General features: G+C 32.2%; 1 protein-coding gene across 1 annotated transcript; it reads left to right on the forward strand.

Moving 5' to 3' along the window:
• Positions 1–825: 825 nt before the first annotated feature.
• LOC119662766 lies at positions 826–1,818 on the forward strand. The gene is made up of 3 exons (XM_038072512.1): positions 826–972; positions 1,034–1,456; positions 1,512–1,818. Exons 1-2 carry the CDS (start codon positions 934–936, stop codon positions 1,358–1,360), a joined length of 366 nt encoding a protein of 121 aa, XP_037928440.1. The 5' UTR covers positions 826–933; the 3' UTR covers positions 1,361–1,456; positions 1,512–1,818.
• The last annotated feature ends 14,344 nt before the right edge of the window (positions 1,819–16,162 follow it).

The following is a 16,162-nucleotide window of genomic DNA, read 5'->3' on the forward strand; positions in this document are numbered from 1 at the left end:
TTTTGGACAGATTTTCGGCAATCAGCCGCACTGTTCCCGCTTTTATACTAATCAGCTGAGCTTTTATTGTGAAGTTGTGACTGTGTATATATTGTGGGGGCGTTGGGATGGCGCACTGTCCATTAAGTGGCCCTACTGAAGTGAAGCATTAGCCGACGTAGACCACGAAAGGACTTGTTTCTGTTTTCGTACTTCGAATTCTTGGTTGTCGTTATTGAGTTGAAGCTAAGGTGGCTTCCGTTCGCATAACTACCACTCTTGTTATTGCAACCAGCTCATTTAGCTTGAGGTGGCCTGCCAATTTAGCACCACTTGGTATCCCAAGACAATCATCCCCTGCTTGTCAGTGCTGGACATTGACACAATATACGCACCGCTGTCTAATTTTCTTCAAAATACCTCTTTGAGATGATACTTGAAGTTTCCATGTACAATAATCAATGAGGTCAGCTAACTTAGGGTGCTCCGCCTAAGCCTATGTGTTTTGTTTGACTATATTCTTATAGGCCCTTCTTTAAAGCGAATATTATGACGACTCTAGCTTTGATGTTCTTTTCTATTGCTTTGTTTTCATTTCATAAAATTGCACACAAATATCATTTATTGCAAATCATCATATTAAAATGATTAATAAAAATTTTAATATAAAAATGTTTAAAGTGAGAAATAAAAAAGGTATGAATACTATTGTTTTATTGAAATATATTTCAAAAGATGAAAAATCAATGTTTTAATTAACAAAGTAAACATAATTTATTAATGTGAATTTATGTGTGATTATCAAAATCTGTAATTCAGTTTATTTTATTTTCCAACAAATTTGTTCACATTTTGGTCCCGTAAAATTTAATCAAAATTATGACGTTGCAAAAATTTTGGTAAAACTATAAATAAATTGAACTGAAATTCATTGGTTAAATCCATATTGTAAAAATGTCAAAGGAAATTTCAAAAATGCGATTGCCGAAAAAAGTAAGTGATCATATTAAACTAAATACTACTAAAGTTTAAATCTTATATTCGCAATACATAGAGCTTCTCAGATGGCTTCATATTGGTAAATTCCAAGAAAACTGGAATGGCGAATATTTATGCAACCATTAATACCTCTGAAACACCAAAGAAGGACAATGATGCTAGCTTATCAGTTCAATTGCATCAGAATATCTGTGGTGATGGTTTAAATACATATTCGTATATTCATGAATGTGATGAGGAAGGTGATATCATAGACAAACTAATAATATCAAAATTGATGATTTTTCAAAATCGAATAAAAAACTTAATAAAGCTTTCGAAAAAAATAGAGAAAGGAATATGGAGGATAGAAGCGATGCAACGCAATGAATCCAGTACGTAAACAATATGTCCTGAAAAGAAGAGGAAAACAGATTTAGTGTAGGAAGTGGGCGTGTTAAACTTTTCAATTAAAATTTTGGAGGAAATATAGTTACAGGTATTTTAGATACAAAATATGTTAGCAAATATCTTTAATATTCTTAATCTTTAAGGAGGTTTATTGTTTGTAAGAGCAGATGAAGGAAACCCATTTACAAGATTGTCAGTTGATTATAATTCGAACTCCTAAGTAGAAAATACAACTACACTTTGATGCCATTGAGTGCTTGTATTGATGGCATGATTTGTAAAATGATCGCGTTATTCCGTGCTACACAGAGGGACGTTTAACTTACAACTTACCACATTCTAGTTTATTTGTTTATTTTACTAAATTTTTGATAATGGTGATGAGGATGTCTTTCTTCATCTTTCGAGTGACATACATTTATGAAATGGATTTTTTTATATTCATTACTATGATATGAGTTTTTTTGGTTGTTCATAAAACTTCTGGATATTTCTTCGAAATTTGACGTGGGCCTTAGTTAGTACTACTTTTGAAATAATAACGTTATTTTCTTTATTAAATTATATAGAGGAGGGATCCTAAAATCAGTGGAAGATAACAAATAATTGTTAATTGTTCTTGTATCTTAAGTATGCGTCTGATCAAGGAAAGTCGACTGTTATGTTGCCTCAGTGGTTTAGCACACGAGTCTGCATTTTAGTTCTATCCAGTTTAATGCCTAGCAATTACAATCCATAAAGTATATATGGACAATCAAAAAAAATAAATATTTTAAAATACCTTTTTTGATAGATACTTGGCAATATTCGAAAAATATCAAATGAAATTCAATTAATTACATGCACTTTTGAATTGTTTTTTTTGGCAATCGAGTCCATTAACAGATATAATTAATCTCAAAAAAACATTTGTGGTAATGTAAATAGACCCCATCTGAAATAAAGAGGAAAGATTTTTTCAATAACAATGAATGAATAAAAAATATGTAGATTTCATGAAATCACAGGTTCTCTACCTATCATATATATATGATATATAATAAACCTTAAGATTTGATGAACCACCGTTAAGTTAAATATATAAGTATGTTATGTATTAGAAAGGTAATAACATCCATTTAACATCCATTTTCAAAATATTTTGCCTTAAAAACGTTTAGTATATTTGAAAATGCATCACTAATGGTAAGTGAATGATATATGGTATATATTCACTCACTTAAGAATGTGTGTTTACTTAAGGTCAATGACTCTAGAATCAAGAGCATATAAGACTGGACAAGAGAGAATAAAATGGCTTTTTGGATGTGAATGACAGGTTCTGAAAAATTTAGCCAAATTAAAAATCAAACTTTTTGGAGATGGGATGATAAACATATTTCATACTAATATGAATACGAATCTAGAAACAATTAATAAAATATATACGCGTCAAAATATATTGTTAACCTTATACGAGTATATAATTCAAGCCACGATGAAAATACATCTCACCAAATTAGGATCTATATTTCGACTTGAATATATATGTATAGGCATGGACATTAATATGCATGTATTTACTTCTTATGTGTAAATATTTGCAGAACGAAATAAGCCATCTTTGTAAGAGCTATAAGGCTTTTAAATTACATACATTGAGTTCTTATATATGAAACATATAAATAAGTGTGACTAAATCGTACTTCTATTTTTTATTTTACCGAGAGATTGACTTTATCGTCATTAATTGAGTTTTTTGTTTATATATCTCCTGAGGTGTCATACAGGCTTTCATGATAAAATGAGTTTGTCTTCAAATAATATATTTTTTCTCTCTGTACCGATGTGGTACGAAATATTAATAAATAAATAATGTTTAGGATAATATGTTATGTATTTTTACAAATTAGTACATACCTTACATGAGTTTTGTTAATGTTACAATATTTCCAATATCCAATGTAATCGTATCATTTTCAAATCGTATCGTAGTCATCATTTCTTAAGAATTCTTTATTAATTCCATTGAATAGACTGATTTAAAATAATTGTCACAAAATATTGTGTATGAAAAGTTACATCTGAAGTTAAATTCGAGAATAGATAAATAGAGTATCTGATGGAAAGGATTTCACGTATAGTTTTTTTAATACATGATCTTTTGTAAGAAACAAAAATGTATGAAGCAACAATCGATGTGTTTCTACCTCTTTTAATGTCAGCCATTAATCACTTTCTTTACCCAACGAATTTAGGTGATGACTGTAAGGTGTTTACACCGATTATCATAAAACAATTTGTATTGCAGTTATGGATGCATTTGCTATACGAGTGGGAAGAATTGTATTTCGCTTTTTTAATTTTCGAAGTCATAGTCACAGCAATTAGTTAAGCAATGCAAATAGTTAAGCAATTTCAAACCCTGAATAATGGAATAAATATGATTTACAGTCTTCTTTGCCACGAGATCATGATGAAGTCTCAACATTTTTAGTCATAGACCTTTGTTTCGTAGTGTATATTCAAAGAATTATTGGTAATAGTAAGGAAAAGCTAATATATCCATAAGGCTTCTTTTAAGGTATAATTCTGTAAATTGTAATTTTGGACTATATAAGTACTATATACTATATTTTCTTATATATTTATTCATCCCGATATGTATTGTATTTAGTTACCTATTTTTTTATTTAAATTAAATTATTTCACTTTCATTTACTTCCCTCATCGAATTTTCATGTGCTTTCTTTCATTAATTTTTCACAATCGCAGACTATGAAAATGTGTCAGTCTGTCTGCTGGATGAACTTATAGCGGTTGCAACACCCGTTATGTACTTGATTATTAATGTTTGTATGAATGATTTATTATGTTTTCCTATTCACTTGAACTTTTCACTTGTATGCATATTTATTCCTTTCTCAGCGCTCTGATGTTGTGATTTTGTGGTATTATAGGATTGTAGGATTGTTCCACTGTGGATTCGCCGCAGATTTTGTAGTGAAAGTTGCAGTACTCTACGTCGCTGTTGTTGTTGTTGGTTCTGCGGGTTTCGTTCCGATGTTGTAAGTGTTGTAAAGTAGGTTAACGAAGGTGAAAATAATATAAGGGACACCATTAAAAAAATTCATGTTTGCATTTTTGAAGTGCATAAATGAAAAATATTAAAAAAAAAATGATGAACTAGAAACATTCTTTGAAAATTCAATATTGGATTTTTGTTTTTAATTATATGAAATAATATTGTTCCATATATTTTTCTAAAGCTGAACAATCAAAATATTTGCTTTGGTTTTTGGTTTTGCACTCAACAATCTCTTAAATTCGTTGTTGTTGTTGTAGTTTCTTGAATTGGTTGGCTGAGGGGCTTATCCATGTCCCACATTTTAACTATACTGGAGTTCATATCGTTTATCGTTTAACTGATGACGAACCGTAGGTCAGCATATCTTCCTGTGCGTCGTACTCAGTCGAAAAGGGTTTGTAATAATAACAAGTCTTAAGAGCAGAAAATAATACGACATTATTAGCACATCTTCATTTTTACTTTCAACTTATTAAAATTACTCAAATTATAAATATTTGAATCTGATATCAATTAATGTAAATTGATCCTGATAAAAAATACATTATCTATATCTATACATAACCTATATCTGAAATCAAATTAGTGGATTGCTATAGTTTCTGTTGACAAAATAGTTTTATATTTTAACACATTTTTTTTTTATTAAAAATACGAGAACTTTTAGATGGGCTTATAACAAACTCTTAAATGACTTAATAATTTGGGTCCACTGACTTCGAGAGCATCTTCTTCTATATCACATCTTATATGTTCCTTTAATTATTTTGAACTTCGTAGAAATATTAAGGCTTTTATTCGGAAAATGTGCGGAAAATCATTCCACTGATCTAAGCCAACAAGATTTTCTAAAAACAAAAAAAAAACTTTCAGTGAAGTGAAATCTATTGGAATAGTTATGTTTGATAATATCTGGCATAATAGGTTGATTGTCAAACTAAGAAATTCTAGTATTCCAATCGAAATGATAAAACTTTTAACTAGCTTTTTGGTCAAAGTCCAAAGCCACTTTTCATCAATATAAAAAATTAACTCAGGTTTCCCTTATAGATCTCTTTTATCTAGTTTACTGTTTAATTTATAGACATGAGATTTTTCTTTGAAATCTATAAGCGCAGTTCGCTCTTTGGTGACATTTTTGTTAAGCAGCTGACAAGAAAAACTTGTTCTATTATAAGGAAACTATAATTTTATATCAGTAAGATAAAGAAAGACTTCCAGAGATGGAGAGTTAGAGTTAATACTGAAATCCGTAGGAATCAAAATCTAAGAAATATAAAAGACAATGTGGAAATAGAATAGGAAGATAATGCAAAATTCTCAAATTCTCAACCTTTGATAGAAGATGCACTTGACTAAAGAATATAAGGGTCAAAAAACTGACTTTTAATATAACTTAAAATACTCTAAAATTATTAGTACAACAAACGTTGAGTGTGAAAAGTAAAGCTCACAGTAATTCAGAATTGCACTCGCTTAAAAGAAGTACATCATATATGTCGTATAGTTCTGTGAATTCACTAGTATAACTTAATATCACAATTCAGTGAAGCTCTGCTTAGAGTGGATTCCAAGTGATCACAGACAATGTTAAATACCATGATTTGTCAGAAAAGGTGACATACATGAAATTTTAAGAATCCAAAGTCTGCGAACTATACTATTGCAAAATCATCTGAATTACTCATTATTATAATTCAGTGAAGCTTTTATGGATTATGGATTATCCAAGTGGTCATAGGCACTATTAAGTAAAACGGCTTTAGATTCCAATTTGCGTTTCATCAAGTAAAGGAAAAGACTTGATATATAAAATATTATATAAATTATTAAGACAGTCCGACCGATCGCAAAAACGGAATGAAAGGTTTCTTGTTAACCTTAAAATGCTAACACTCCGAGCGATAAGAGCTCGAATGCGAGAGCATAATATATAACTAAAAATTGTCCTGTAATGTTTTTTCGGACTCCTAAACAAACTAGCGTTCTAAAAAATAAATCAGATATCCTAAAATAAACACCCTGTATGTCAATGTATCTGCAAATTTATGTAAATTTACTCGTACACTAACAATAATCAAATGCAATCATAAATGGAATCAACGCACCACCACCAACAACAACAACAACAACAACAACAACAACAACGAGGACTTGAAATATAGTTACAACAACAATTAATGCTAGTCGCAGCATAAAGCGTGGCAGAAAGTTACTTTATTGCATTTCATATGCACACAGACACACACACATATGCAGGAGAGTAGGAGCTTCAAAGTAAATCTACGTAAGCATGGCATACGGTTAGACCTCTGCATATGCATATGTGCATGAATGTATGTATGTGTGTTTACGCTTCCTCTGTTGAAATCAAACTTCAGTTCCCCACTTTTTTAGGAAACTGAAGTTTTTTTTTCTTGAGTTTTTTGGGGCGTGAAAAGTTAATGTGTGCGAATGCAAAAGTGCGTGCATTTTCGCCGCATGCGAATACACATGTGAGGGCAACGACAAGGCAAGCAATCACTGCCTATGCACGTGTACATGTACAAGTGTAAATGTGTGAATGTGTAAATGTGTTAGTTTTATGTGTCAAAAGTTGCAAAATGAATGATTTTAGTGTACCAATGAAAAATTTTCTTTATAATTTTTGTGCTTTTTATTGCATTGAGCACTGTCGCTTTGCTAGTAAAACTCTCAAGCACAGTGGAGAAGTGCCACTCCTAAGCACTTTTTTGCGTACATACACAACTGCAATTACTGTTGGTCATATGATTTGTTTGTATGTGTGGTTGTGCTGTTGTTGCTTCTTACAGTTCATGGTCAACTCTCAGGCTCCTGGCTGTTATTATGACGTGTGCCCACTCCATATGTTTTTCTGTCATTTTTTTGCTGCCAGTTGAGCTATAATAGTTGAATGAAGTTCTGTGCGACATATAAGTGACATTCTCACATAAACTTTGTCCTTGAGCTGTGTTTATTGCCACTTTAAAGCGTTAATGCTAAATAAACTTGAAATTTTTGTTTTATTTGTAAGCTAATGTTGGTCTGTTGCACATATATATGTCTATATATACTCGTATCTACACTAAAGTCAACTATGGTTGATGGTATCTGTCTGCAATTTTGAAGTGCGCTATAATAATCTCTCTGTTGTGTTGTGGATATATTTAATGTCCAGAATAGGAGACTTTGGACGAACTTTATTTGGAGCAATAAAATTGAATTAAAGCTAATGTGTCATTCAGAGAACATAATGTACTTAACATTTAAAAATCCATTTGAAGAATACACTGTACACGGAATCAAGTCACCCTGATTTAGTAAGGAATCAAGCAAATCGTCTATCAACTAATTGCATCTTTTCAGTGTGGAAACACATATTCGCAAGGATTTGACGCAATCCTGAAGAAGATACAAGAAAAATAAATTGACACACAATATATTTGTCGGAAGAACTTCTTCAACCCATTTGATACCAAACGAGGTTTAAGACAGGATGACTCCTTGTCGTGTGACTTCTTTAGTCTAATGTTGAAAACGATAATCCGAGCAGCAGACTTAAACCGGACTGACACAATATTTTACAAAAGTGTAATGGTGCTTGCATTTGTCGATGATATTGATATCATTGGCTTGAATACCCGCGTCATCAGCGCGGCATTTTCCAACTTAAAAAAACAAGCAAAGCAAATGAGTCTTGTGGTAAATGAGAACAAAACAAAGTACTTTCTGTTAATAAACAAATCTCATGAGCGTCTTGGGGCTCACGTCACTGTTGATAATTATAAGTTTAAAGTTGAAAAATACTTTGTTTATTTGGAAATCAGCGTAAACACCAAAAATAATATTAGTTCAGAGATTCAACGATGTTACTTCGGGCTAAGTAGGCAATTGAGAAATAAAGCCCTCTCTCGACGAAGAATGATGAGAAAACGTTGGGAGCATTTGAGAGAAAAACTCTTCGGAAGATCTATGATGGAACGATGGGCTGTATGAGTTCTATCGTGCCATTGACATAGTTAACCCCATTAAAATTCAGCGGGAGAAATTGCTCCATTTGGAAATGTTTTTGATTCGGTCCCCGCAGGTAGGAAACGCTGTGAATCACATCAGACTAGATTGACAACAATATGAAGCACTTGATAAAATATACTCACGTTAAAATGTTACAATGTACTACATATAAATGAGCTCTTGTCAAAATAGTTGCCTCGAGAAAGATGTTGCCATCCGAGGTCAAATCAACAAATATTTGGGTAAAGTTAAGCAGTGTTGGCTTGCATGATTTATGCTGATTTTTGTTATGGAAAGTGAGTCCATTCGTATTAAAAAGTCAAAATGTACTGTATATACATTTTATATATATCAGCTTATGGTACAATTAACAAACTGAGTAGAGGTAAAAGTAGTGTTACCAACTTTAAAATGAAAACAATCTCTAAAAATATACTTTGTTAACTGCGACTAAAGCGTTAATACAAATTAAACAAATGTATATGCTAAATTGAGAAGCAAAATATATTTGCGTGGTGTGTGATACGAGGGCGGTTGGATAAGTCAGTGACTTTTTACATAATCACCTTTTAGCTCGATACATTTAGTGCAGTGTTTTTCTAATTTTTTTATTCCCTCCAAATAATAGGTTTTCTAAAAGCTCTCAAAATACGCGTTTATTTCGGTAATGACTTCTTCATTCGACTCAAATCTCTTACCGCCCAGCCGTTTCTTTAGGTTTGGAAACAGAAAATAGTCTCAGGGGGCTAAGTCTGGTGAATTAGTTGGATGGGGTAGCAGTTCGTATCCCAATTCGTGGATTCGTGGATTTGGGATCGTAATACTTAATCTGCACACGAAATTCACTTTTTTCCATTTTCGTAAAAATTCACGAGGTTGTCTGCTTTGAACGGCTATCAAACACCAACTGAACGACGTAGCTTGCTCAAAATTAATAAGTTGCCTACTAGTAGATTACAGCTGACGGCAGTACTGTTGCATTTGGAGCAACTGTGCGGGAAATTTAAAAAGTCAATGACTTAACCAAACCGCCCTCGTAAGTTAAGACAAATGAAGACTGAACTGTGGACTGTACAATTAAATATGAATATGGTTACGGCATAACATAGCTAATACTTTTTTGTCTATTTCAAGTTTTTATTTTTATTTCATTGAATTTAATATAACTTTTATAAAGTTTCACTAAAGCCAAAGCTAGCATTTTTCATGATAAATTATTCAAGTTAGGAATATTTTATAAAAACAGAATGGTTACATGAAATAAGAATTTTTAGTGATTTTTAAACAAATCGTGTTTTATTATTTAAAAAATATGTTGCAAAGACTATTTTGAAAATATTTTACTATGTACAATAAAAAAAGTCTGATTTAATATCATCAAAAGCGAAATTAAGCGTTACTATTCTAGTCTAAGCCCGACTAAGCAATAGCGCTACATTTCACAAAAAAATAAATTAATAGACGAGTTCACATGTTATTAGGTGGAAAAATATGCTTGCTTTCATTTATTAAAACCAATCAAATATATGGGATATATATGGAAAATACAGTAAATATATCGCATGCAAGTGCATCAATAATTTATTTGAATAAATTTGGAATTTTGCATATTTATTCGGGTGATTACGTTTTTAGTGTTAACGTGCTCTGGAGTAATATTCTTTTGCATATTCACGAATTTGATCGAAATTATTTTAAAAGCGGATTATACTAAAATATTGCAGCAAATCGCCACTCAATACCAGCAAAACGTTTGTATGAAAATATTATATAAATGAATACGAGAGCGCAAGTATTAAACATATATCAGATAAAAAAATTTTTAATAATATTAGAAGAAAATTTGAAAAAAAAAATTAAAAAAAGGTGAAAGCTAATATGTACAAATGCATTTCACATAAAACGATGATATAAATGTGGGTGTAAAATACGTCAAATTCAGTATTTTTCATATAAAAAGAGAAGCATAGCCATGAAATAATAATAAAAATATAATTCAATATTTTTTTCAGCATTTACGATTGATAAAAAATGGCTACTTATTTTTTTGCACTTAGCAACACTTACTCACCAACACATAACCTCACATAACCTTGCTGCACTTGTTAAAGGATAATGCCACGTACTTGTATCAATGGTAAAAACAGTTATATGAGCACTACCAGCATTAAAAACAGTAACACAGTGAAAGCTCCTTTGAGTGGATATTAGAGCTTTAAATATAATACGAGCTAATTGAAACTTGTAGTATTTTGCTATTGGAATAAGTTTATTAATATGGGCGTAATAGTCAACTGACTACGTTTTTAGTTTCTTTCTGCCTTCAACTTGGCTTACATTTTAACATCGATGAAGCAAAAATGAACGAAGACTGCAATGTATTTGAATACCTATTATTTGTATTTGTAAAAAATAAGATGAAACATTAAGCAGTTAAGAGAGAATTTTAAGCTGGCAAATGTGGTTAGTGCTTTTTCAGCTTGATCACTCCACTGTAGACACAGTCGAATTCTGAAACTTCTTCCTCCAACTATTGTTTCAAATATCTTCTATCCGTTCTTCATCTTCAGATTCTCAACCATTCTCACGACATGACCAAGAAAGTGAATTCGGTGGTTGTTTAGTTCCTGAACTAGATCAATGGGGTGAAAAAGCTCCTACAGCCCATGGTTCATTAAATGACATTCCATCATTGTTTGATAGCATCCATATGTGGGGAAAGAAAGCTCCACATCCCAATTACCTACTAACCCCAAAGATTTTTCTATTGGCAATGAGGATTCTTCATCTGATCTTCAGATTGAGATCGTCGTTGTTTGTTACGGCAGTGTTAGGGTATACAAAATTCTTAACAGAATCGAAAATATAAGTGCCAGCAACCAACTCGACTTATGAGCGACGCATATTTCTAGCAGTGGCCGACATGTACTTTGTTTTGCTGTCATTCACGGTTAAGCACATTTTCACAGATTCGTTTTCAACAGCAAGAAACTACACTAGGACAGACTCATTTTCAGAGATTTTTAACTTTGACTAATGTAAGAATTGTATGCATCTGTTATAAAAAAGAAAAATTAAATTAAGCACCTTTATAGTAATTTTAAAAGAATATTGTTGAACTATGATCTTACAAAATCATCTGGAAATTTGCCTAAACGAAAAGTTATCGCCTGCGCAGACCAGCGTTCGGTTGAGCTTTTCCACAAAGCCATTTGCAGAATTAGTCAGGCATGGCCAGGCGCCACACTTAAGGATGTTGCTAAGGAGCAAATACCTAGCCGACCAAGAGCGCGTTCCTGAATCCCAGTCCATCAGCCGATCCTCAGCGGATTCTGGAACTTATTCGGTCTGCTTTGTTTCTGTTTGGCATATGCGCTGCTCCGCCTTAACATTTTAAAGACTTTATTTTTTGAGGATCTCGTTGAACTTCAAGACCTCAGTTTAAATAACATCATAAACTTTGCCAAAGGCTCTAGATGATTTTAGTCATTGGTTTTTAATGATACGGTATTCCCTGGGATCGCCGGTATAACCTAACCTAACCTACCTAAACTGAACTTGCAGGTTTTACTGACGCAAGGGCACTATGGATTAAATGAACACTTTACATAACTGAGAACTTAATCTAACATAACTTGTTGGTTTTGCAAGTAAAATAAGGAGACCAAGAAACATGTGCTATGAGCTTGGTTAGCACTGATATATAAACGAAGAATATTTTTAAGTGATTATTTTATTTCGGATGAGGGAATCAGATTCAGTAAAGTGGGTTCAATACTTTAATTAATCAAGTAAGTCGAACTTGTAAAATACTATGAAGACCACACAGCATTTTTCTGATTCTAATTCCAGCTAATCTAATTCAGCTGATCGAATATCGTAATGCTTTAACACAATCATCGGTAGTTGTGCCTTAAATACGTCATCAAAAGAGGTCAAGATCCACCGAAATTAACTAATTCAGCTGATCGAATATCGTAATACTTTAACACATTCATCGGCAGTTCTGCCTTAAATACGTCATCAAAAGAGGTTAAGAGGTTTATCTACCGAAACTATGCACAGAAAATTGTGTCCGTTCAACAGTGATGCCCATTAGCAGAGTTTTCACTGTAATAGCAATTACAATAATATTACACATTTGTATATATTTAAATGTTAAACGTTAAAATGGCTGGCAATATTTAATAAAATTTCAATGGCACTTTTGGTCAATCATCAAAAGACACTCAATGAGCAACTTCAACAAATGGCAAAGCAAAGTGACATCAGACGACAGAAAAGGTTAACATCGACCAAAAAAATAACACTCGCCTTTATACACCCACATGTCAGACAGCATATTCGCAAATTTGGAATAATCGGACATACTTACATGGAGGCACAATGTGCCAATCTTATTTCCATTGTGTTAGGCTGGCTATGCGAGCTATGAGTCTGGCACAAAAAATATGCAACAAAAAATGTTTCTTAACAAAATTGGATGGATGAGTAAAATGTAAGACGCAATACTGAAAAAGGACAAAAAGGACTTCGGTACTTATGCATGTGTGCATATTGCTTAATACTTATAAGTATATGTATATATATATATATATATGTGTGTGTGTGTGATTAAATGTTACTTTTTTTATGATGCAAATTTAGAGGTCATTTTGCAGTAAAATTGAAATTGAATTGAACTGATGCTTTCGATGCTTTCGATGCTTTTCAATGCTCATTCATCAAGTACCTTTGCGTATTGTATGTGTATTTATTTGTGTATGTATGTGTATATTTGTGTGTTGACAGAGCTCTGGGGGTGCAAACATACATTTAATAGTTGAAGCTCAATTTCTGTCTTTTTCATTGTTGATTTTTTGAGTACGAGTATGTCCCTTTTTTTATCATACATATTTATGTCGATTTCTATATACTATATTCATTTGTTACAATAAAGTTCTTTAGCATCTCTTCTGCCATTTATACTCTTTTTTTATGTGTATAAGGAGTGCTGCCAAATGAGATTAAAATAAGCTTTCATCAATTGAATGCTGGGGTTTATTTTATTATTTCTTTTTTGTTAACTGCTTTTTGTGTGAGATCTTTTTTTCTATTTTCGTTTTTCGTTTTTCGATTTTGTTATATTTCAAATGGCAGATATGCTTACTGCTCTTCTGCTTATTTTGGCAGCAAGCATTGACGACATAAATTTATTGCAATTGTGCTAAAAGGGTTTTATCCACGCATGCCAGCTTGACCAATAAAGCAACAAATAACGATTGCTATTGACGACACAGCCCCTAGCGTTTCCGTTTCTATACAACACTGTCAATATGGACGCATAACCGCTGCTCTGCCAATTTAGCCAATATAATAGCTGAAGCAGCAGAAGTATCAGAAGTATCAGCTATTATGCGATATACTGAGCTGCTATGCACAGCTAACTTTACAGCAGTATTCCAGCATTGTTTGGCAAAGCAAACCACAGTAGTTATAGCAGTAATAGCAGCAGTGGCAACGGCAGCGGCAGCATTTGTAGCGGCAGTAGCAGCAGCGGCACTAGTAACAGAAGCAGTATTACACTCACTAAGTGTGGCTCATTGGCAACAATATGGTGCACACCATGCAGCAAATTCGAGTATATTTTCTAAATTGAATTTTAAATCGCTATGTTGAAATGTGTTGACGACAAAATGTTGTCAACAGCAGCTGCACAATTGAGATAAACTTCAATTTTCCAACAATTTTCGTTTGGTTTATTGAAAAATATATGAACATGTCAGTAGTCTTTTAGGAATGTATGTATGCATGTGTGTGTGTGTGTCGGGCTATATTTATGCATATATCGAATTGAGCTAAAGTGGTTGCTTTGATAATATTAGAACATTTAAATGTGTGAATTATTTGCCCAAGTATATATTGGTGTATGCGTAGATCTTGCCCAATGAGCAGCAATAATAGGGTGAAAAAATTATGGGGGCGTTGTTTCAAGGAGTAAGAGTCAGTGTAGCAAATTATATGATGTATTCATACAGAAAAAAAATAATAAAACAGTATGGAAAAGGTCAACCCCATTAATAATAAAAGGCTCAATACAGTGTATGAGTGTTTAGAATTTTATTTAAATGAACTGCCGCTGTTTTGACCACCGCAGCAGTAGCAACCTCTGCTATTGACAGTGATCCCACCGCTGTAAATGAAACTTTTCAATCGCTCCCAATCACTATTATGTTGTATTTTAGATTGTGGGAGAAACTCAGCTATTGCATATTAAAGGATTTCATAAATATATTTGTTTAGTACTGATAAGAACAGCGCCCAAAAATAATTCTAACTGACATTATTTTTTATGTCTTTTTACATCTATATCTACATAGGCATATGAAACTAGCTTATACTCGTTTAGTATTGTGTTCACACTTAAAATTATTGAACCATTTAAAAACCATTATTGAAAATTTTTGTTTTCTTGCAATAGATGAAAAGCAACGAAAGCTACAGTGGAAGACTTCATCCCCCTACAATTAGCTATTAGAAATAAATAAAAAAGATTTCCACCACTGACCCATATACCATTGTGTAAAACTTCACTAGAGGATAGAGTTAGATGAAGAGGCTAAATACTTAGAAGTTCAGGTTTATTTAAAATAGAAAACATGGGCGTGGATTAATGGGAAGAAAGACAAATGAAGGGTTTGACGGAAGCTAACCACGGCTGGTAACTTTATTGTAGAACTGTAACTGAAGACGTAGTTATAATAACAAGGTTATAGAGGAGGGTGACGAAAGCATTTGAATGTCTGTCATCGAATTAAAAGATCAGATATGGCAAGGAGGTTTGTGGCGCATGCCTAACAAGAGATCAGAGGTTAAGGTATTAAGTAAATCACTTTTTTGTGTGGAGTTTATATGAAAAATCACACTTTGCAGTAAATTGTGGTAGCTCCTATTTTTTAAGAATTAAGAATTTTAAGAATGTTATGGTTTTGTATGCAAAATGCTTCAAATTGTTTTTAATAAATGAAAATTTCTTATAGATATATTGCTGTGCAATTTTAAATTTGAAATATCGAGATATATTTCGATGTTCTACAAATTACCAGGCGAATATAAGATTTAAGTGGATGTAACTTTCTCAATATTTTAAAAGCGATTCCTTGTGAAAGTGTTTTTTGGAGCTTAAACTTATTTTTAGCCAAAATTTGATTAAAGTGATTAACATTAATATTATATATAAAACTATTTAAGTACAATAATAATTGTGAATTATAAATTTCCAAAGAATTTAAGTGTTTATTATTAATGCTTTTAATCGCTTACTCCACGCTCTCATCTTAACAACTCCAACAAAAAACGGTGCTGAGGACTTGTAATCAAATCGTAATCTATAATGACTAACGCAAGTAAACAAACACTACCCCTTGTTAAACTTTGGAAGTTAATAGTTTTTCTGTATTTTTGGTCACAAGTGCTTGGACTTATGTTATGGTTGGTTCATTAGCCAGATTTATTTTGCATTCGCATTTTTTGTTCAAAAAATAGACTTAAAATTATAAAATTTCATAAATAGTATTCTATCTGATAGAATTATAAAATTATTGATAAAATGATATTTTTGGAGCATGTATTGTATGTATATGGGTCATTCTTTTACAAACCGGACGGATTTTGGCAAAAAATGACCTCATCACCCCCGATTTGGCTGAAATTTTTTTTATGAGCTCCTTTCAT

Source organism: Teleopsis dalmanni, chromosome X (assembly GCF_002237135.1).
Source record: "Teleopsis dalmanni isolate 2A chromosome X, ASM223713v2, whole genome shotgun sequence".
NCBI lineage: Eukaryota > Metazoa > Arthropoda > Insecta > Diptera > Diopsidae > Teleopsis > Teleopsis dalmanni.